The 25284-nt window shown below is 44.6% G+C and overlaps 1 protein-coding gene across 1 annotated transcript in view; it reads left to right on the top strand.

Moving 5' to 3' along the window:
- LOC140125904 (receptor-type tyrosine-protein phosphatase O-like) overlaps positions 1–9114 on the top strand; it is a 297842-nt gene extending 288728 nt beyond the window's left edge. Inside the window, exons 26-27 of the mRNA XM_072144801.1 lie at positions 6459–6578; positions 7459–9114. Coding sequence (XP_072000902.1) covers positions 6459–6563 — 105 coding nt within the window. The 3' untranslated portion in view covers positions 6564–6578; positions 7459–9114. The remainder of the gene's footprint in view (positions 1–6458; positions 6579–7458) is intronic.
- Positions 9115–25284: the final 16170 nt, after the last annotated feature.

Raw genomic sequence — 25284 nt, 5'->3', positions numbered from 1 at the left:
TGGGGCACTGTATACTGTACGGTATGATATGTGGCACTGTATACTGTACGGTATGATATGGGGCAGTGTATACTGTACGGTATAATATATGGCACTGTATACTGTACGGTATGATATGTGGCACTGTATACTGTACGGTATGATATGTGGCACTGTACACTGTATGGTATGATATGTGGCAGTGTATACTGTACGGTATAATATGGGGCACTGTATACTGTACGGTATGATATGGGGCAGTGTACACTGTACGGTATGATATGTGGCACTGTATACTGTACGGTATGATATGGGGCAGTGTATACTGTACGGTATAATATGTGGCACTGTATACTGTACGGTATGATATGGGGCACTGTACACTGTACGGTATGATATGTGGCACTGTATACTGTACGGTATGATATGGGGCAGTGTATACTGTACGGTATAATATGTGGCACTGTATACTGTACGGTATGATATGTGGCACTGTACACTGTACGGTATGATATGGGGCACTGTACACTGTACGGTATGATATGTGGCACTGTATACTGTACGGTATGATATGTGGCACTGTACACTGTACTGTATAATATGAGGCACTGTATACTGTACGGTATGATATGGGGCACTGTATACTGTACGGTATGATATGTGGCAGTGTATACTGTACTGTATAATATGAGGCACTGTATACTGTACGGTATGATATGGGGCAGTGTATACTGTACGGTATGATATGTGGCACTGTATACTGTATGGTATAATATGTGGCAGTGTATACTGTTAGGTATAATATGTGGCACTGTATACTGTACGGTATGATATGTGGCACTGTATACTGTACGGTATGATATGTGGCAGTGTATACTGTACGGTATGATATGGGGCACTGTATACTGTACGGTATAATATGTGGCACTGTATACTGTACGGTATGATATGTGGCACTGTATACTGTACGGTATGATATGGGGCAGTGTATACTGTACTGTATAATATGGGGCACTGTATACTGTACGGTATGATATGGGGCACTGTATACTGTACGGTATGATATGTGGCACTGTACACTGTACGGTATGATATGTGGCACTGTATACTGTACGGTATGATATGTGGCACTCTACACTGTACGGTATGATATGGGGCACTGTATACTGTACGGTATGATATGTGGCAGTGTATACTGTACTGTATGATATGTGGCACTGTACACTGTACGGTATGATATGGGGCACTGTATACTGTACGGTATGATATGGGGCAGTGTATACTGTACGGTATGATATATGGCACTGTATACTGTACTGTATGATATGTGGCACTGTATACTGTACGGTATGATATGTGGCACTGTATACTGTACGGTATGATATGGGGCACTGTATACTGTACGGTATATGGGGCACTGTACACTGTACGGTATGATATGGGGCAGTGTATACTGTACGGTATAATATATGGCACTGTATACTGTACGGTATGATATGGGGCACTGTATACTGTACGGTATGATATGGGGCACTGTATATTGTACGGTATGATATGTGGCACTGTACACTGTACGGTATGATATGTGGCACTGTATACTGTACGGTATGATATGGGGCAGTGTACACTGTACGGTATGATATGGGGCACTGTATACTGTACGGTATGATATGGGGCAGTGTATACTGTACGGTATAATATATGGCACTGTATACTGTACGGTATGATATGGGGCACTGTATACTGTACGGTATGATATGTGGCAGTGTACACTGTACGGTATGATATGTGGCACTGTATACTGTACGGTATGATATGTGGCACTGTATACTGTACGGTATGATATGGGGCACTGTATACTGTACGGTATGATATGTGGCACTGTATACTGTACGGTATGATATGTGGCAGTGTATACTGTACTGTATAATATATGGCACTGTATACTGTACGGTATGATATGGGGCACTGTATACTGTACGGTATGATATGGGGCAGTGTATGCTGTACGGTATGATATGGGGCACTGTATACTGTACGGTATGATATGGGGCAGTGTAAACTGTATGGTATGATATGGGGCACTGTATACTGTACGGTATAATATATGGCACTGTATACTGTACGGTATGATATGTGGCACTGTACACTGTACGGTATGATATGTGGCACTGTATACTGTACGGTATGATATGTGGCAGTGTATACTGTACTGTATAATATATGGCACTGTATACTGTACGGTATGATATGGGGCACTGTATACTGTACGGTATGATATGGGGCAGTGTATGCTGTACGGTATGATATGGGGCACTGTATGCTGTACGGTATGATATGGGGCAGTGTAAACTGTACGGTATGATATGGGGCACTGTATACTGTACGGTATAATATATGGCACTGTATACTGTACGGTATGATATGTGGCACTGTACACTGTACGGTATAATATGTGGCACTGTATACTGTACGGTATGATATGGGGCACTGTATACTGTACGGTATGATATGGGGCAGTGTATACTGTATGGTATGATATGTGGCACTGTATACTGTACGGTATGATATGGGGCAGTGTATACTGTATGCTATGATATGGGGCACTGTATACTGTATGGTATGATATGTGGCAGTGTACACTGTACGGTATGATATGTGGCACTGTACACTGTACGGTATGATATGTGGCACTGTATACTGTACGGTATGATATGGGGCACTGTATACTGTACGGTATATGGGGCACTGTATACTGTACGGTATGATATGTGGCACTGTATACTGTACGGTATGATATGGGGCACTGTATACTGTACGGTATGATATGTGGCACTGTATACTGTACGGTATGATATGGGGCAGTGTATACTGTACGGTATAATATATGGCACTGTATACTGTACGGTATGATATGTGGCACTGTATACTGTACGGTATGATATATGGCACTGTACACTGTACGGTATGATATGGGGCAGTGTATACTGTACGGTATGATATGTGGCACTGTACACTGTACGGTATAATATGTGGCACTGTATACTGTACGGTATGATATGGGGCACTGTATATTGTACGGTATGATATGTGGCACTGTACACTGTACGGTATGATATGGGGCACTGTATACTGTACGGTATGATATGGGGCAGTGTATACTGTACGGTATGATATGTGGCAGTGTATACTGTACGGTATGATATGGGGCAGTGTATACTGTACGGTATGATATGTGGCAGTGTATACTGTACGGTATGATATGTGGCAGTGTATACTGTACGGTATAATATATGGCACTGTATACTGTACTGTATGATATGTGGCACTGTATACTGTACGGTATGATATGTGGCACTGTATACTGTACGGTATGATATGGGGCACTGTATACTGTACGGTATGATATGGGGCACTGTATACTGTACGGTATGATATGTGGCAGTGTACACTGTACGGTATGATATGTGGCACTGTACACTGTACGGTATGATATGGGGCACTGTATACTGTACGGTATGATATGGGGCAGTGTATACTGTACGGTATGATATGTGGCAGTGTATACTGTACGGTATGATATGGGGCAGTGTATACTGTACGGTATGATATGTGGCAGTGTATACTGTACGGTATGATATGTGGCAGTGTATACTGTACGGTATAATATATGGCACTGTATACTGTACTGTATGATATGTGGCACTGTATACTGTACGGTATGATATGTGGCACTGTATACTGTACGGTATGATATGGGGCACTGTATACTGTACGGTATGATATGGGGCACTGTATACTGTACGGTATGATATGTGGCAGTGTACACTGTACGGTATGATATGTGGCACTGTACACTGTAGGGTATGATATGTGGCACTGTATACTGTACGGTATGATATGTGGCACTGTATATTGTACGGTATGATATGGGGCACTGTATACTGTACGGTATGATATGTGGCACTGTATACTGTACGGTATGATATGTGGCAGTGTATACTGTACTGTATAATATATGGCACTGTATACTGTACGGTATGATATGTGGCACTGTACACTGTACGGTATGATATGTGGCACTGTACACTGTACGGTATAATATGTGGCACTGTATACTGTACGGTATGATATGGGGCAGTGTATACTGTACGGTATGATATGTGGCACTGTACACTGTACGGTATGATATGTGGCACTGTACACTGTACGGTATGATATGGGGCACTGTATACTGTACGGTATGATATGGGGCAGTGTATACTGTACGGTATGATATGTGGCAGTGTATACTGTACGGTATGATATGGGGCAGTGTATACTGTACGGTATGATATGTGGCAGTGTATACTGTACGGTATGATATGTGGCAGTGTATACTGTACGGTATAATATATGGCACTGTATACTGTACTGTATGATATGTGGCACTGTATACTGTACGGTATGATATGTGGCACTGTATACTGTACGGTATGATATGGGGCACTGTATACTGTACGGTATGATATGTGGCAGTGTACACTGTACGGTATGATATGTGGCACTGTACACTGTAGGGTATGATATGTGGCACTGTATACTGTACGGTATGATATGTGGCACTGTATATTGTACGGTATGATATGGGGCACTGTATACTGTACGGTATATGGGGCACTGTATACTGTACGGTATGATATGTGGCACTGTACACTGTACGGTATGATATGTGGCACTGTATACTGTACGGTATGATATGTGGCAGTGTATACTGTACTGTATAATATATGGCACTGTATACTGTACGGTATGATATGTGGCACTGTACACTGTACGGTATGATATGTGGCACTGTACACTGTACGGTATAATATGTGGCACTGTATACTGTACGGTATGATATGGGGCAGTGTATACTGTATGGTATGATATGGGGCAGTGTATACTGTATGGTATGATATGTGGCACTGTACACTGTACGGTATGATATGTGGCACTGTACACTGTACGGTATGATATGGGGCACTGTATACTGTATGGTATGATATGTGGCAGTGTACACTGTACGGTATGATATGTGGCACTGTATACTGTACGGTATGATATGTGGCACTGTATACTGTACGGTATGATATGGGGCACTGTATACTGTACGGTATGATATGTGGCAGTGTACACTGTACGGTATGATATGTGGCACTGTATACTGTACGGTATGATATGTGGCACTGTATACTGTACGGTATATGGGGCACTGTACACTGTACGGTATGATATGGGGCACTGTATACTGTACGGTATGATATGGGGCAGTGTATACTGTACGGTATGATATGGGGCAGTGTATACTGTACGGTATATGTGGCACTGTATACTGTACTGTATAATATGTGGCAGTGTATACTGTACTGTATAATATGTGGCAGTGTATACTGTACGGTATAATATGTGGCACTGTATACTGTACGGTATATGGGGCACTGTACACTGTACGGTATGATATGGGGCAGTGTATACTGTACGGTATAATATATGGCACTGTATACTGTACGGTATGATATGGGGCACTGTATACTGTACGGTATGATATGTGGCACTGTACACTGTACGGTATGATATGTGGCACTGTATACTGTACGGTATGATATGTGGCACTGTATACTGTACGGTATGATATGGGGCACTGTATACTGTACGGTATGATATGTGGCAGTGTACACTGTACGGTATGATATGTGGCACTGTATACTGTACGGTATGATATGTGGCACTGTATACTGTACGGTATGATATGGGGCACTGTATACTGTACGGTATGATATGTGGCAGTGTACACTGTACGGTATGATATGTGGCACTGTATACTGTACGGTATGATATGGGGCACTGTATACTGTACGGTATATGGGGCACTGTACACTGTACGGTATGATATGGGGCACTGTATACTGTACGGTATGATATGGGGCAGTGTATACTGTACGGTATGATATGGGGCAGTGTATACTGTACGGTATGATATGGGGCAGTGTATACTGTACGGTATAATATGTGGCACTGTATACTGTACTGTATAATATGTGGCAGTGTATACTGTACTGTATAATATGTGGCAGTGTATACTGTACGGTATAATATGTGGCACTGTATACTGTACGGTATATGGGGCACTGTACACTGTACGGTATGATATGGGGCAGTGTATACTGTACGGTATAATATATGGCACTGTATACTGTACGGTATGATATGGGGCACTGTATACTGTACGGTATGATATGAGGCAGTGTACACTGTACGGTATGATATGGGGCACTGTATACTGTACGGTATATGGGGCACTGTATACTGTACTGTATAATATGAGGCACTGTATACTGTACTGTGGAATGTACCGTATGTGTGTATATGGCTGTATGTATGACCCGGCCCGGTTCTCTCTCAGCTATGGATTGTGGTCGGCCGTTATATCAGACCCTCGTATCTTTCTCTTTCAGGAACAGTTCATCTTTCTCCATCATTGTGTTCATTTGATGTGGAAGAAGAAGAAGCAGCAGTTCCAGATCAGCGATGTCATCTATGAAAACGTCCACAAATCTTAGATCCACATCTAACTGGTGAGACAACTCATGGGTGTAGGGATTATGCATGTAGGGATCCACCAATGATGTGGAGCAGGACCCCCTAAGCTCCTCTCATCTCTCCAGCTACTATTCACATATGGGGCCTATAAATTAGTAGGTCACAAGCTCCCGCCACTTCCCTCCGCAATCTCTCAATAAGGGACCACCAGGACACAGCGGCAGTTGTGGGGACAGGTATATCTAGGCGACTGATGGGCTGCACGTAGCAATCCAACAACATAGAAGAGACGCCACTCTCTTCTGAGGCTTGAGAAAGCGTTTTCGCGTGGAACGGCCGGTGGCCTTGCCGCGGCGCGCATCTCCCCTGCATGTTTGGCAGTCGCCTTTATCGGTGAGTGCCGTCTCTTCTATGTTGTGGAACTATAAATGAGACTTGCCCCAGTAACAATGAGTAAATCCTCATGGGAGTGTCCACAGTGAAAAGGGGCGGGGCTTTTCATGATTTGTGGGGCTCCTCCCCCTTATTGAGGCGTGTTCTTCCTAGAGCACACATTACTACTGTCCATGTGATGGGCACACGGGTGCCTGGCTTCTTACACAACATGGGTGACCACCACGGGACACGTATAGTCCCTCATCAGCCATAAATGGAGAAACTCTCCAGGCTCGTTGTGTGTAATCTGCTGGGATAGAGATGAGATGAGAGTAGAGTAAATTAATGGACAGGATCTTTTTGAAGGAAGTGTCTTTATAGTGGAGGTTTCTTTCTCTGATGAAGGTTCCTCCTTGGGGGAAGGGTCTTCATGGGATGCAGAGGGGGTTTCTCATGGCTGACCTTGTTGGTATGTGATGATCCATGTCTGGTGTTCACCATGTGTAACAGTAAAGGTCGTGTCTTGTGGTTTTCATGCAGATGAGAACAATCCAGTCGCCTTCTCCAGCTCAGACAATAAGGCTGCCGTCCTGTGCTCAGATCCTACAAAGACCTGGCCTTAAATCTGCTGCGTCTTCTGGACTTTTCCTTCATGAACTTTTTCAGTACGGACCAAATGAAATAAAGACACTAAACAACAAGAGGAAGGAGTTGGAAGGTGGCGGAGCAGGTGCAATGTGGGAAGTCTCGCTGTCTATTGATTATACCTCATTTTCCACGCGTTGCGAGGACACCGGGCTGCATCGTAGCTCAATACCAATGCTTCTCCACCTCGTGTCCACAGCTGTGTGTCCCTTGTGAAGCACAATGTCCATGTTGTGTCCCAGGCTGGAGAGAGCAGTAAGGAGCCCCAGCATCTCAGAGACTTCACCGTTGTGTGTATTCCTTTGTGCTATGTGAGTGTATGACACGGGATGGGTCACAGGGCCGATGCCTCTGTATAACGGAGCAGGAGCAATGTATGAAGCAAATTGCACATAAAATAAAACAATGAAGAAAATGATATGTGTAGCGTAAAACTCGTGACCCATCCAGAGCCTCAGAAGGGCAAGACGCATGGATCCCAGGACTGAAGGGAGGTTGTCCCTCGTACTTCATGTATCGCAGGCAGATCATCAGTTGTCTGCTTTAGTAGCTCGACCCAACTACAAGGGAACGCGATGCTAGGAACCAACGAGAGGAAGAGGGAGGCAGTAATGAACAAGAGGGTGGATAGTGGTTTGGGGTGGGAGGATCCAACTAGTTGAGGGAGGCGGAAATTGACCAATCAGAGGTTAGGCCTAAAGGAAACCTGTCCACCTCACCGCCACCTTTAATCGTGCTCACGAGTACGTCCAGACCCTGACGTTTGACACGAATGCTCATGAAAAAGGTTCACTCCGGCACCGATAAGGCAAGTGCCATGACTAAGGGTGCGTATAGCACTTGAAATGCGCAGGCCTATACCCCACTGCATGTAATATCTGGTGATGCCATGTGGATATTTATTGTACAATCCTCGGAACTTGAAGGAAATAAAAAATTGAAGTTTTAAAGCCTTATCGGTGCCGGAGTGAACCTTTATCATGAGACTCATGGTCATTGTATAGTGGCTTTTGTCATGTTTGTGAGCAGTTTAGGTTGGCACATTCTGTAATGGCGCCAGGCAGGAGGAAATGCTCCCGAGAAGAGAGGAGAAGGTAAAGTGCATTTACCTGGCTCCCTACCAGGCTCCACACACTGAGTCCCGGGGGCAGGAATTCAACATTGGATGGACTTCTGCTGCTGCATATTTTCTGCAGCCCACCCTAACCCTCTGGCGTCAAGCGTGGGCAGCGGCTAGAAACCAGGGGAGGGACGTCTTCTTTCTATCTACCACCCATCTGTGATGTCAGAGGGAGGGACTGGACATGGGGGCTGGAAAAAAAATGCAGCAGGAGACGTCCATTCAATTTTGAACTCCTGCTCCCGGTACTCAGCGTAAGAGCTTGGCAGGGAGCCAGGTAAAACACACTAAATATAGTGAAACTAAACTACTCACTATACTATGCAATTGTCATGTTACGAGATTCTGGAACAAGCGCATGGTGAAAAATGGGGGTTGAGGTTGCCTTTAAGCTTATTAAGTTAAGGTTAAAGGAAACCTACCATGTGATTTCATGCATTATGAAGCAAACACACCTTGAGACTGCTGTAGCTGCACTGATGCAGGATCAGATCTTGGTTAATCTCTGAGCTGAGTGGTTTTGCTGAAAAAAACTATTATACCATTCAGGACCTTGGGAAAGCTGGGACAGACCGGCTTACGGAGCTTGGAACTACAAATGGCTGCTAAGTAAAGCATGACTAGTCAAGCACTAATCAACCTGAGCTGGACTGCAGGGATTAACAAACCCAAACCTTAAATCTGGTACTTGACCCTGTACCTTGACCGACCATCAACCGTTTGGCACTTGACCGTGTACCTAGACTAACCACCCAACCGTCTGGTACTTGACCGTGTACCTAGACTAACCACCCAACCGTCTGGTACTTGACCGTGTACCTAGACTAACCACCCAGCCGTCTGGTACTTGACCGTGTACCTAGACTAACCACCCAACCGTCTGGTACTTGACCGTGTACCTAGACTAACCACCCAACCGTCTGGTACTTGACCGTGTACCTAGACTAACCACCCAACCGTCTGGTACTTGACCGTGTACCTAGACTAACCACCCAACCGTCTGGTACTTGACCGTGTACCTAGACTAACCACCCAACCGTCTGGTACTTGACCGTGTACCTAGACTAACCACCCAACCGTCTGGTACTTGACCGTGTACCTAGACTAACCCCCCAACCATCTGGTACCTGACCGTGTACCTAGACTAACCACCCAACCGTCTGGTACTTGACCGTGTACCTAGACTAACCACCCAACCGTCTGGTACTTGACCGTGTACCTAGACTAACCACCCAACCGTCTTGTACTTGACCGTGTACCTAGACTAACCACCCAACCATCTGGTACTTGACCGTGTACCTAGACTAACCCCCCAACCGTCTGGTACTTGACCGTGTACCTAGACTAACCCCCCAACCGTCTGGTACTTGACCGTGTACCTAGACTAACCACCCATCAACAGAGCGGGAAACTAAATGTTTGGGTAATGTGGGAAGGCCACAGCGTTTATTAACAACCAAGACAAATTATTAAATAACGTCAGAAATTAAAACATTTCCCAACTTGCTAGGCCCGCTTGGCATCTTCAAAATCTTGAGAACCAACTTCGCCCGAAATGGCGGCTGCGGCCTTGCAGCCGGCATGTGGGCATCTTCCAGCGCCTTAGGGCCTGTGTAACTTCCGCCTTCGCTGTGACAACTGTAGGAAAACAGAAGGAAACAGCCAGAACCAAGGAAAGAAAAGCTGAAAAGAAATAATTCAGAGGGCAGGGTGGGAGGGAGACTTCTCGCCTCTTCGGTCCAGGGGGCAGAAGGAAAGAGCCCCCCCCCCCACGTGCTCTCGGAGTTTATAAAACCACCGGGCGGGTCCTTACCCGCCCCCAAACACCACCTCCTGTGACCTCACGCTGGAGGAGTAAAGGGGCAAGCCCCACCAGCCTACCAGAAGGCCTGAAACCACCCCCTCAGCCCCTTCGCTATTTGCTTTGTGGCTTGTTAGATCACTCATACACAGCAGCTGGGGGATGGTGCAGCAATTGATTATTCTGTATGGCAGGAAGAAAACTGCAGGAGATGATGATGCAATCAGAGAGAAACTCTCCTGCTATGAGAAGCGGCAGAGCAAGCGGCAGAGCAGCCACAGAGCTTCATTATCATAATGTTACATCTGTTTTATCAGCAAAACCACTCCGCTCAGAGATTAACCAAGATATGACCCTGCATCAGTGCAGCTACAGCCGTCTCAAGGTATGTTTGCTTCATAATGCATCACATCACATGGTAGGTTTCCTTTAAGCTTAGAGTGGGCTAGGCTAAAGTTTCTTTAATAATTTGGTAAGTGGCCTCTTATAAAGGTTGAACAAGAAATTTTGCCTATAAGACTAATGGATGTGAAAAGATAAGGGGTAATATAGCGACAAACGGGAACCATGAAGATCTATCATCTCCTGGATTTCACGTGCACGAGCCTGGTATGTTATCTACTATGAGAAAAGGCCTTTTAATGGCAGAATTGGCTAGCAGCTATGGGAGGAGGCATGACTAAGTGAGGAAAGCAGCAGGATTTTTGATGGACTGAACCATCTCCTGTGAGATTGAGGGGACATGACTGATGGAGGAAAGTAGCAGTAAAGTAGCAGGATTATCAATCTTATTCTAAGTTGTCTGCTGTGAGATAAGAAGCTGAGAGAGGAAAGAGCAACACGACTTCACCAAACTGAACTTTCTGCTGTGAAATATTGTTAAAGATCTTTATCTAGGGCTCATATAGCCCTTCTACAATTGTAAGGTGATTGCCAAATTTCTGGATCTTTGTTCCAGGTGCTGAGATAACGGACACAGAATAGACACAGACACCTGGTCATGAGCTGTACTCAAATCACTTTTTATTTCAAGCAGGAATTTATCTATATTGGAACAGAAGAAACCTTGCAGAGGCCATGAAAGGTGATAAAATACTGAAATGCTATAGGTTAGCTTGAATATACCAGAAACTCCCCTTTAAGCCATTTTCCCAAATGAATTTCATGTATAGTTTTTACTGGAATAATATTAGACATTTAGTATTAAACTTCTCTTTCCCTCTGTCTTTGTGTTAGCTCTGTATATGTCACAACATGCAGAAAAGCTGCAGAAAAAGACAAGGTAGCGAGGACAAAGTATTTTCTAAACAGTTTACTCAAAATGAAGTTTAAATCATGACATGGCTGACAGTGGACAACATGGCCCCCGGCTAAGACCAGATGGCCTCTGGTTGGACAAAATGGCATCTGGAGAGAAATATGATAGCTCTCACAATATGAGGAAGCATGACCACTTTCCTCCCTCAGCCATGGCCCCTCTTTGCTCACTGCAGACAACTCATTTTTATATAAAAAATCCTACTACTTTTCTCTTCCAGCCATGCCCACTCCTATCTCACAGCATGCAGGTCAGTCTGGTATTGAAAGTACTGCTACTTGCCAATCTCAACCATGCCTCCTCCTATCTCACAGCAGACAGCTCAGTCTTACTGCAAACTGATGATTGGAGATGGTCAAGGAAAGAAAGTAACAAGTCTTTTGACATCAGACTGAGCCGCCTGCTGTGACATAGGAGGCGGCATGGCTGAGGGAAAAACCACATATTCTGTGGGATGGAGTGGCCAGGGTTGATGGAAAAAGTAGCAGGACATGTAACATAATACACTGATCTGCTGTGCAGTAGGCGTGAGAATTGCTGTGGGAGGAAAGAAGCAGTCATTTCTATATGGGGCACAGTCCTTCTATAGGATGGGGCACAGCTGAGGAAGGACAGGAGCAGAAACATTGATATTAGTCTGCGTTTGTCTGCTGTGAGATAAAAGGGGTTTGGCTAAGGGAGGAAAATAAAGACTTGATATCAGAAAATGCTGAGCCAGGAGGGGTAAGACTGATGGAGGAAAGCAGCAGGACTGAGCTGTGAGATGGGCAAGGGAATGACTGATGGAGGGAAGAAGCAGGACTGAGCTGTGAGCCAGGAGGGGTAAGACTGATGGAGGAAAGCAGCAGGACTGAGCTGTGAGCCAGGAGGGGTAAGACTGATGGAGGAAAGCAGCAGGACTGAGCTGTGAGCCAGGAGGGGTAAGACTGATGGAGGAAAGCAGCAAGACTGAGCTGTGAGCAAGGAGGGGTAAGACTGATGGAGGGAAGCAGCAGGACTGAGCTGTGTGCCAGGAGGGGTAAGACTGATGGAGGGAAGCAGCAGGACTGAGCTGTGAGCCAGGAGGGGTAAGACTGATGGAGGAAAGCAGCAAGACTGAGCTGTGAACCAGGAGGGGTAAGACTGATGGAGGAAAGTAGCAAGACTGAGCTGTGAGCCAGGAGGGGTGTGACTGATGGAGGAAAGTAGCAAGACTGAGCTGTGAGCCAGGAGGGGTAAGACTGATGGAGGAAAGCAGCAGGACTGAGCTGTGAGCCAGGAGGGGTGTGACTGATGGAGGAAAGCAGCGGGACTGAGCTGTGAGCCAGGAGAGGTATGACTGATGGAGGAAAGCAGCAGGACTGAGCTGTGAGCCAGGAGAGGTATGACTGATGGAGGAAAGCAGCAGGACTGAGCTGTGAGCCAGGAGAGGTATGACTGATGGAGGAAAGCAGCAGGACTGAGCTGTGAAATGGGAGGGGTATGACTGATGTAGGAAAGCAGCAGGACTGAGCTGTGAAATGGGAGGGGTGAGACTGATGGAGGAAAGCAGCAGGACTGAGCTGTGAGATGGTCAAGGGAATGACTGATGGAGGAAAGCAGCAGGACTGAGCTGTGAAATGGGCAAAGGAATGACTGATGGAGAAAAGCAGCAGGACTAAACTGTGAAATGGGAGGGGTATGACTGATGGAGGAAAGCAGCAGGACTGAGCTGTGAGCCAGGAGGGGTAAGACTGATGGAGGAAAGTATCAGGACCGAGCTGTGAGCCAGGAGGGGTAAGACTGATGGAGGGAAGTAGCAGGACTGAGCTGTGAGATGGGCAAGGGAATGACTGATGGAGGGAAGAAGCAGGACTGAGCTGTGAGCCAGGAGAGGTAAGACTGATGGAGGAAAGCAGCAAGACTGAGCTGTGAGCCAGGAGGGGTAAGACTGATGGAGGGAAGTAGCAGGACTGAGCTGTGAGATGGGCAAGGGAATTACTGATGGAGGGAACAAGCAGGACTGAGCTGTGAGCCAGGAGAGGTAAGACTGAGCTGTGAAATGGGAGGGGTATGACTGATGGAGGGAAGAAGCAGGACTGAGCTGTGAGCCAGGAGGGGTAAGACTGATGGAGGAAAGCAGCAAGACTGAGCTGTGAAATGGGAGGGGTATGACTGATGGAGGAAAGCAGCAGGACTGAGCTGTGAAATGGGAGGGGTGAGACTGATGGAGGAAAGCAGCAGGACTGAGCTGTGAAATGGGAGGGGTAAGACTGATGGAGGAAAGCAGTAGGACAGCTGTGAGATGGGCAAGGGAATGACTGGTGGAGGAAAGCAGCAGGACTGAGCTGTGAGCCAGAAGGGGTAAGACTGATCGAGGATAGTAGCAGGACTGAGCTGTGAGATGGACAAGGGAATGACTGATGGAGGAAAGCAGCGGGACTGAGCTGTGAAATGGGAGGGGTATGACTGATGGAGGAAAGCAGCAGGACTGAGCTGCATACTATGAGATGGAAGGGGCACAGCTGAGGGAGGAAAGTATTTTATATTACACTGAGCTGTATGCTGTGAGATGGAAGGGGGCACGTCTGAGGGAGGAAAGTATTTCTATATTACACAGAGCTTAATACTGTGAGACGGAAGGGGGCACGTCTGAGGGAGGAAAGTATTTCTATATTACACAGAGCTTTATACTGTGAGATGGAAGGAGGCACTGCTGACTGAGGAAAGTATTTCCATATTACACTGAGCTGTATACTGTGAGATGGAAGGGGCATGGCTGAAGGAGGAAAGTATTTCTATATTACACTGAGCTGTATACTGTGAGATGGAAGGGGCACAGCTGAGGGAGGAAAGTATTTTATATTACACCACGCTGTATACTGTGAGATGGAAGGGGCACGGCTGAGGGAGGAAAGTATTTTATATTATACGGAGCTGTACACTATGAGATGGAAGGGGCACGGCTGAGGGAGGAAAGTATTTCTATATTACACTGAGCTGTATACTGTGAGATGGAAGGGGCACAGCTGAGGGAAGAAAGTATTTTATATTACAGCGCGCTGTATACTGTGAGATGGAAGTAGCACGGCTGAAGGAGGAAAGTATTTTATATTACAGCGCGCTGTATACTGTGAGATGGAAGTAGCACGGCTGAAGGAGGAAAGTATTTTATATTACACGCAGCTGTATACTGTGAGATGGAAGGGGCACGGCTGATGGATGAAAGTATTTCTATATTACACTTAGTTATATACTGTGAGATGATAGGGGCACGACTGAGGAAGGAAAATATTTCTATATTACATTAAGCTGTATCCTGTGAGATGGAAGTAGCACGGCTGATGGAGGAAAGTATTCTATATTACACTGAGATGTATACTGTAAGATGGAAGGAGGCACGGCTAAGAGAGGAAAGTATTTTATATTACTCTGAGCTGTATACTGTGAGATGGAAGTAGCACGGCTGAAGGAGGAAAGTATTTTATATTACACTGAGCTGTATACTGTGAGATGGAAGGGGCACAGCTGATGGATGAAAGTATTTCTATATTACACTGAGCTGTATACTGTGAGATGCAAGGGGCACGGCTGATGGATGGAAGTATTTCTATATTACACTTAGTTATATACTGTGAGATGAAAGGGGCATGACTGAGGAAGGAAAATAATTCTATATTACATTGAGCTGTATACTGTGAGATGGAAGTAGCACAGCTGATGGAGGAAAGTATTTCTATATTACATGGAGCTGTATACTGTGAGATGGAAGGGGCACGGCTGAAGGAGGAAAGTATTTTATATTACACTGAGCTGTATACTGTGAGATGGAAGGAGGCACGGCTGAGGGAGGAAAGTATTTTATGTTATACTGAGCTGTATACTGTGAGATGAAAGGGGCACGGCTGAGGGAGAAAAGTATTTTATATTATACTGAGCTGTATACTGTGAGATGGAAGGGGCACGGCTGAGGGAGGAAAGTATTTTATGTTATACTGAGCTGTATACTGTGAGATGAAAGGGGCACGGCTATGGGAGGAAAGTATTTTATATTATACTGAGCTGTATACTGTGAGATGGAAGGGGCACGACTGAGGGAGGAAAGTATTTCTATATTACACGGAACTGTATACTGTGAGATGGAAGTAGCACGGCTGAAGGAGGAATGTATTTTATATTACACTGAGCTGTATACTGTGAGATGGAAGGGGGGACGGCTAAAGGAGGAAAGTATTTCATATCACACGGAGCTGTATACTGTGAGATGGAAGGGAAACGGCTGAGGGAAGAAAGTATTTTATATTACACCGAGCTGTATACTGTGAGATAGAAGTGGCACAGCTGAGGGAGGAAAGTATTACTATATTACACTAAACTGTATACTGTGAGATGAAAGTAGCACGGCTGACTGAGGAAAGTATTTCCATATTACATGGAACTGTATACTGTGAGATGGAAGGGGCACGGCTGAGGAAGGAAAGTATTTTATATTACACGGAGCTGTATACTGTGAGATGAAAGTAGCACGGCTAACTGAGGAAAGTATTTCCATATTGCATGGAGCTGTATACTGTGAGATGGAAGGGGCACAGCTGAGGGAGGAAAGTATTTTATATTACACGGAGCTGTATACTGTGAGATGGAAGGGGCATGGCTGAGGAAGGAAAGTATTTTATATTACACCGTGCTGTGTACTGTGAGATGAAAGGGGCACGGCTGAGGGAGGAATGTATTTTATATTATACTGAGTTGTATACTGTGAGATGGAAAGGGCACAGCTGAGGGAGGAAAGTATTTTATATTACACTGAGCTGTATACTGTGAGATGGAAGGGGCACAGCTGAGGGAGGAAAGTATTTCTATATTACACTTAGTTATATACTGTGAGATGAAAGGGGCACGAATGAGGAAGGAAAATCTTTCTATATTACATTGAACTGTATACTGTGAGATGGAAGGGGCATGACTGAGGGAGGAAAGTATTTTATATTATATTGAGCTGTACACTGTGAGATGGAAGGGGCACGGCTGAGGAAGGAAAGTATTTTATATTACACCGAGCTGTATACTGTGAGATGGAAGGAGGCACGGCTGAGGGAGGAAAGTATTTTATGTTATTCTGAGCTGTATACTGTGAGATGAAAGGGGCACGGCTGAGGGAGGAAAGTATTTTATATTATACTGAGCTGTATACTGTGAGATGGAAGGGGCACAGCTGAGGGAGGAAAGTATTTTATATTATACTGAGCTGTATACTGTGAGATGGAAGGGGCACGACTGACTGAGGAAAGTATTTTATATTACACCGAGCTGTATACTGTGAGATGGAAGTAGCACGGCTGACTGAGGAAAGTATTTCCATATTACACGGAGCTGTATACTGTGAGATGAAAGGGGCACGGCTGATGTAGGAAAGTATTTCTATATTACACGGAGCTGTATACTGTGAGATGGAAGGGGCATGGCTGAAGGAGGAAAGTATTTCTATATTACACTGAGCTGTATACTGTGAGATGGAAGGGGCACAGCTGAGGGAGGAAAGTATTTTATATTACACCACGCTGTATACTGTGAGATGGAAGGGGCACGGCTGAGGGAGGAAAGTATTTTATATTATACGGAGCTGTACACTATGAGATGGAAGGGGCACGGCTGAGGGAGGAAAGTATTTCTATATTACACTGAGCTGTATACTGTGAGATGGAAGGGGCACAGCTGAGGGAAGAAAGTATTTTATATTACAGCGCGCTGTATACTGTGAGATGGAAGTAGCACGGCTGAAGGAGGAAAGTATTTTATATTACACGCAGCTGTATACTGTGAGATGGAAGGGGCACGGCTGATGGATGAAAGTATTTCTATATTACACTTAGTTATATACTGTGAGATGATAGGGGCACGACTGAGGAAGGAAAATATTTCTATATTACATTAAGCTGTATCCTGTGAGATGGAAGTAGCACGGCTGATGGAGGAAAGTATTCTATATTACACTGAGATTATACTGTAAGATGGAAGGAGGCACGGCTAAGAGAGGAAAGTATTTTATATTACTCTGAGCTGTATACTGTGAGATGGAAGTAGCACGGCTGAAGGAGGAAAGTATTTTATATTACACTGAGCTGTATACTGTGAGATGGAAGGGGCACAGCTGATGGATGAAAGTATTTCTATATTACACTGAGCTGTATACTGTGAGATGCAAGGGGCACGGCTGATGGATGGAAGTATTTCTATATTACACTTAGTTATATACTGTGAGATGAAAAGGGCATGACTGAGGAAGGAAAATAATTCTATATTACATTGAGTTGTATACTGTGAGATGGAAGTAGCACAGCTGATGGAGGAAAGTATTTCTATATTACATGGAGCTGTATATTGTGAGATGGAAGGGGCACGGCTGAAGGAGGAAAGTATTTTATATTACACGGAGCTGTATACTGTGAGATGGAAGGGGCACGGCTGAGGAAGGAAATATTTCTATATTACACTGAGCTGTTTACTGTGAGATGGAAGGAGGCACAGCTGAGGGAGGAAAGTATTTTATATTACACGCAGCTGTATACTGTGAGATGGAAGGGGCACGGCTGAGGAAGGAAAGTATTTTATATTACACCGAGCTGTATACTGTGAGATGGAAGGAGGCACGGCTGAGGGAGGAAAGTATTTTATGTTATACTGAGCTGTACACTGTGAGATGAAAGGGGCACGGCTGAGGGAGGAAAGTATTTTATATTATACTGAGCTGTATACTGTGAGATGGAAGGGGCACGGCTGAGGGAGGAAAGTATTTTATGTTATACTGAGCTGTATACTGTGAGATGAAAGGGGCACGGCTATGGGAGGAAAGTATTTTATATTATACTGAGCTGTATACTGTGAGATGGAAGGGGCACGACTGAGGGAGGAAAGTATTTCTATATTACACGGAACTGTATACTGTGAGATGGAAGTAGCACGGCTGAAGGAGGAATGTATTTTATATTACACTGAGCTGTATACTGTGAGATGGAAGGGGGGACGGCTGAAGGAGTAAAGTATTTTATATCACACAGAGCTGTATACGGTGAGATGGAAGGGGCACGGCTGAGGGAGGAAAGTATTTTATATTACACCGAGCTGTATACTGTGAGATAGAAGTGGCACAGCTGAGGGAGGAAAGTATTACTATATTACACTAAACTGTATACTGTGAGATGAAAGTAGCACGGCTGACTGAGGAAAGTATTTCCATATTACATGGAGCTGTATACTGTGAGATGGAAGGGGCACGGCTGAGGAAGGAAAGTATTTTATATTACACCGTGCTGTATACTGTGAGATGAAAGGGGCACGGCTGAGGGAGGAATGTATTTTATATTATACTGAGTTGTATACTGTGAGATGGAAAGGGCACAGCTGAGGGAGGAAAGTATTTTATATTACACTGAGCTGTATACTGTGAGATGGAAGGGGCACAGCTGAGGGAGGAAAGTATTTCTATATTACACTTAGTTATATACTGTGAGATGAAAGGGGCACGAATGAGGAAGGAAAATCTTTCTATATTACATTGAACTGTATACTGTGAGATGGAAGGGGCATGACTGAGGGAGGAAAGTATTTTATATTATACTGAGCTGTACACTGTGAGATGGAAGGGGCACGGCTGAGGAAGGAAAGTATTTTATATTACACCGAGCTGTATACTGTGAGATGGAAGGAGGCACGGCTGAGGGAGGAAAGTATTTTATATTATACTGAGCTGTATACTGTGAGATGGAAGGGGCACAGCTGAGGGAGGAAAGTATTTTATATTACACCGAGCTGTATACTGTGAGATGGAAGTAGCACGGCTGACTGAGGAAAGTATTTCCATATTACACGGAGCTGTATACTGTGAGATCGAAGGGGCACGGCTGAGGAAGGAAAGTATTTTATATTACACCGTGCTGTGTACTGTGAGATGGAAGGGGCACGGCTGAGGGAGGAATGTATTTTATATTATACTGAGCTGTATACTGTGAGATGGAAGGGGCACGACTGAGGAAGGAAAATATTTCTATATTACACGGAGCTGTATACTGTGAGATAGAAGGGGCACGTCTGAGGGAGGAAAGTATTTCTATATTACACGGAACTGTATACTGTGAGATGGAAGTAGCACAGCTGACTGAGGAAAGTATTTCCATATTACACGGAGCTGTATACTGTGAGATGGAAGGGGCATGGCTGAGGAAGGAAAGTATTTTATATTACACCGTGCTGTATACTGTGAGATGAAAGGGGCACGACTGAGGAAGGAAAATCTTTCTATATTACATTGAGCTGTATACTGTGAGATGGAAGGGGGGACGGCTGAAGGAGGAAAGTATTTCTATATTACACGGAGCTGTATACTGTGAGATGGAAGGGGCACGGCTGATGGAGGAAAGTATTCTATATTACACTGAGCTGTATACTGTGAGATGGAAGGAGGCACGGCTATAGGAGGAAAGTATTTTATATTACACTGCGCTGTATACTGTGAGATGGAAGGGGCACAGCTGAGGGAGGAAAGTATTTCCATATTACACTAAGCTGTATACTGTGAGATGGAAGGGGCATGGCTGAAGGAGGAAAGTATTTCTATATTACACTGAGCTGTATACTGTGAGATGGAAGGGGGCATAGCTGAGGGAGGAAAGTATTTTATATTACACCGAGCTGTATACTGTGAGATGGAAGGGGCACAGCTGAGGGAGGAAAGTATTTTATAATGCACCTCGCTGTATACTGTGAGATGGAAGGGGCACGGCTGAGGGAGGAATGTATTTTATATTATACTGAGCTGTACACTATGAGATGGAAGGAGGCACGGCTGAGGGAGGAAAGTATTTTATATTACACTGAGCTGTATACTGTGAGATGGAAGGGGCACGGCTGAGGGAGGAAAGTATTTCTATATTACACTTAGTTATATACTGTGAGATGAAAGGGGCATGACTGAGGAAGGAAAATCTTTCTATATTACATTGATTTGTATACTGTGAGATGGAAGGGGCACGACTGAGGGAGGAAAGTATTTTATGTTATACTGAGTTGTACACTGTGAGATGGAAGGGGCACGGCTGAGGGAGGAAAGTATTTCTATATTACACTGAGCTGTATACTGTGAGATGGAAGGGGCACGGCTGAGGAAGGAAAGTATTTTATATTACACCTTGCTGTATAGTGTGAGATGGAAGGAGGCACGGCTGAGGGAGGAAAGTATTTTATGTTATACTGAGCTGTATACTGTGAGATGAAAGGGGCACGCTGAGGGCGGAAAGTATTTTATATTATACTGAGCTGTATACTGTGAGATGGAAGGGGCACAGCTGAGGGAGGAAAGTATTTTATATTACACCGAGCTGTATACTGTGAGATGGAAGTAGCACGGCTGACTGAGGAAAGTATTTCCATATTACACGGAGCTGTATACTGTGAGATGGAAGGGGCACGGCTGAGGAAGGAAAGTATTTTATATTACACCGTGCTGTGTACTGTGAGATGGAAGGGGCACGGCTGAGGGAGGAATGTATTTTATATTATACTGAGCTGTATATTGTGAGATGAAAGGGGCACGACTTAGGAAGGAAAATCTTTCCATATTACATTGAGCTGTATACTGTGAGATGGAAGGGGGGACGGCTGAAGGAGGAAAGTATTTCTATATTACACAGAGCTGTATACTGTGAGATGGAAGGGGCACGGCTGATGGAGGAAAGTATTCTATATTACACTGAGCTGTATACTGTGAGATGGAAGGAGGCACGGCTATGGGAGGAAAGTATTTTATATTACACTGCGCTGTATACTGTGAGATGGAAGGGGCACAGCTGAGGGAGGAAAGTATTTCCATATTACACTAAGCTGTATACTGTGAGATGGAAGGGGCATGGCTGAAGGAGGAAAGTATTTCTATATTACACTGAGCTGTATACTGTGAGATGGAAGGGGGCATAGCTGAGGGAGGAAAGTATTTTATATTACACCGAGCTGTATACTGTGAGATGGAAGGGGCACAGCTGAGGGAGGAAAGTATTTTATATTGCACCGCGCTGTATACTGTGAGATGGAAGGGGCACGGCTGAGGGAGGAATGTATTTTTTATTATACTGAGCTGTACACTATGAGATGGAATGAGGCACGGCTGAGGGAGGAAAGTACTTTATATTACACTGAGCTGTATACTGTGAGATGGAAGGGGCACAGCTGAGGGAGGAAAGTATTTCTATATTACACTTAGTTATATACTGTGAGATGAAAGGGGCATGACTGAGGAAGGAAAATCTTTCTATATTACATTGAACTGTATACTGTGAGATGGAAGGGGCACGACTGAGGGAGGAAAGTATTTTATGTTATACTGAGTTGTACACTGTGAGATGGAAGGGGCACGGCTGAGGGAGGAAAGTATTTCTATATTACACTGAGCTGTATACTGTGAGATGGAAGGGGCACGGCTGAGGAAGGAAAGTATTTTATATTACACCTTGCTGTATACTGTGAGATGGAAGGAGGCACGGCTGAGGGAGGAAAGTATTTTATGTTATACTGAGCTGTATACTGTGAGATGAAAGGGGCACGCTGAGGGAGGAAAGTATTTTATATTATACTGAGCTGTATACTGTGAGATGGAAGGGGCACAGCTGAGGGAGGAAAGTTTTTTATATTACACCGAGCTGTATACTGTGAGATGGAAGTAGCACGGCTGACTGAGGAAAGTATTTCCATATTACACGGAGCTGTATACTGTGAGATGGAAGGGGCACGGCTGAGGAAGGAAAGTATTTTATATTACACCGTGCTGTGTACTGTGAGATGGAAGGGGCACGGCTGAGGGAGGAATGTATTTTATATTATACTAAGCTGTATACTGTGAGATGGAAGGGGCACGACTGAGGAAGGAAAATATTTCTATATTACACGGAGCTGTATACTGTGAGATGGAAGGGGCACGTTTGACTGAGGAAAGTATTTCTATATTACACGGAACTGTATACTGTGAGATGGAAGTAGCACGGCTGACTGAGGAAAGTATTTCCATATTACACGGAGCTGTATACTGTGAGATGGAAGGGGCATGGCTGAGGAAGGAAAGTATTTTATATTACACCGTGCTGTATACTGTGAGATGGAAGCGCCATGGCTGAGGGAGGAATGTATTTTATATTATACTGAGCTGTATATTGTGAGATGAAAGGGGCACGACTTAGGAAGGAAAATCTTTCTATATTACATTGAGCTGTATACTGTGAGATGGAAGGGGGGACGGCTGAAGGAGGAAAGTATTTCTATATTACACAGAGCTGTATACTGTGAGATGGAAGGGGCACGGCTGATGGAGGAAAGTATTCTATATTACACTGAGCTGTATACTGTAAGATGGAAGGAGGCACAGCTAAGGGAGGAAAGTATTTAATATTACTCTGAGCTGTATATTGTGAGATGGAAGGGGCACAGCTGATGGAGGAAAGTAATCTATATTACACTGAGCTGTATACTGTGAGATGGAAGGAGGCACGGCTATGGGAGGAAAGTATTTTATATTACACCGAGCTGTATACTGTGAGATGGAAGGGGCACAGCTGAGGGAGGAAAGTATTTCCATATTACACTGAGCTGTATACTGTGAGATGGAAGCGGCATGGCTGAAGGAGGAAAGTATTTCTATATTACACTGAGCTGTATACTGTGAGATGGAAGGGGGCATAGCTGAGGGAGGAAAGTATTTTATATTGCACCCAGCTGTATACTGTGAGATGAAAGGGGCACGGCTGAGGGAGGAATGTATTTTATATTATACTGAGCTGTATACTGTGAGATGGAAGGGGCACAGCTGAGGGAGGAAAGTATTTTATATTACACTGAGCTGTATACTGTGAGATGGAAGGGGCACAGCTGAGGGAATAAAGTATTTCTATATTACACTTAGTTATATACTGTGAGATGAAAGGGGCACGACTGAGGAAGGAACATCTTTCTATATTACATTGAACTGTATACTGTGTGATGGAAGGGGCACGACTGAGGGAGGAAAGTATTTTATATTATACTGAGCTGTACACTGTGAGATGGAAGGGGCACGACTGAGGGAGGAAAGTATTTCTATATTACACTGAGCTGTATACTGTGAGATGGAAGGGGCACGGCTGAGGAAGGAATGTATTTTATATTACACCTTGCTGTATACTGTGAGATGGAAGGAGGCACGGCTGAGGGAGGAAAGTATTTTATGTTATACTGAGCTGTATACTGTGAGATGAAAGGGGCACGGCTGAGGGAGGAAAGTATTTTATATTATACTGAGCTGTATACTGTGAGATGGAAGGGGCACAGCTGATGGAGGAAAGTAATTTATATTACACTGAGCTGTATACTGTGAGATGGAAGGAGGCACGGCTGAAGGAGGAAAGTATTTTATATTACACCGAGCTGTATACTGTGAGATGGAAGGGGCACAGCTGAGGGAGGAAAGTATTTCCATATTACACTGAGCTGTATACTGTGAGATGGAAGGGGCATGGCTGAAGGAGGAAAGTATTTCTATATTACACTGAGCTGTATACTGTGAGATGGAAGGGGCACGGCTGAGGGAGGAATGTATTTTATATTATACTGAGCTGTATACTGTGAGATGGAAGGGGCACAACTGAGGGAGGAAAGTATTTTATATTACACTGAGCTGTATACTGTGAGATGGAAGGGGCACGGCTGATGGAGGAAAGTATTCTATATTACACTGAGCTGTATACTGTGAGATGAAAGGGGCACGACTGAGGAAGAAAAATCTTTCTATATTATATTGAGCTGTATACTGTGAGATGGAAGGGGCACGGCTGAGGGAGGAAAGTATTTTATATTATACTAAACTGTACACTGTGAGATGGAAGGGGCACGGCTGAGGGAGGAAAGTATTTCTATATTACACTGAGCTGTATACTGTGAGATGGAAGGTGCACGGCTGAGGAAGGAAAGTATTTTATATTACACTGAGCTGTATACTGTGAGATGGAAGGAGGCACCGCTGAGGGAGGAAAGTATTTTATGTTATACTGAGCTGTATACTGTGAGATAAAAGGGGCACGGCTGAGGGAGGAAAGTATTTTATATTACTCTGAGCTGTATACTGTGAGATGGAAGGGGCACGTCTGAGGGAGGAAAGTATTTCTATATTACACGGAACTGTATACTGTGAGATGGAAGTAGCACGGCTGAGGGAGGAAAGTATTTTATATTACACGGAGCTGTATACTGTGAGATGGAAGGGGCACGGCTGAGGAAGGAAAGTATTTTATATTACACCGTGCTGTATACTGTGAGATGGGAGGGGCACGGCTGAGGGAGAAATGTATTTTATATTACACGGAGCTGTATACTGTGAGATGAAAGGGGCATGACTGAGGAAGAAAAATCTTTCTATATTACATTGAGCTGTATACTGTGAGATAGAAGGGGGGACGGCTGAAGGAGGAAAGTATTTCTATATTACACAGAGCTGTATACTGTAAGATTGAA

The sequence above is a fragment of the Engystomops pustulosus genome, chromosome 4 (genome assembly GCF_040894005.1).
Source record: "Engystomops pustulosus chromosome 4, aEngPut4.maternal, whole genome shotgun sequence".
In the NCBI taxonomy this organism is placed as follows: domain Eukaryota; kingdom Metazoa; phylum Chordata; class Amphibia; order Anura; family Leptodactylidae; genus Engystomops; species Engystomops pustulosus.
This window is presented reverse-complemented; position numbering and strand designations above follow the sequence as displayed.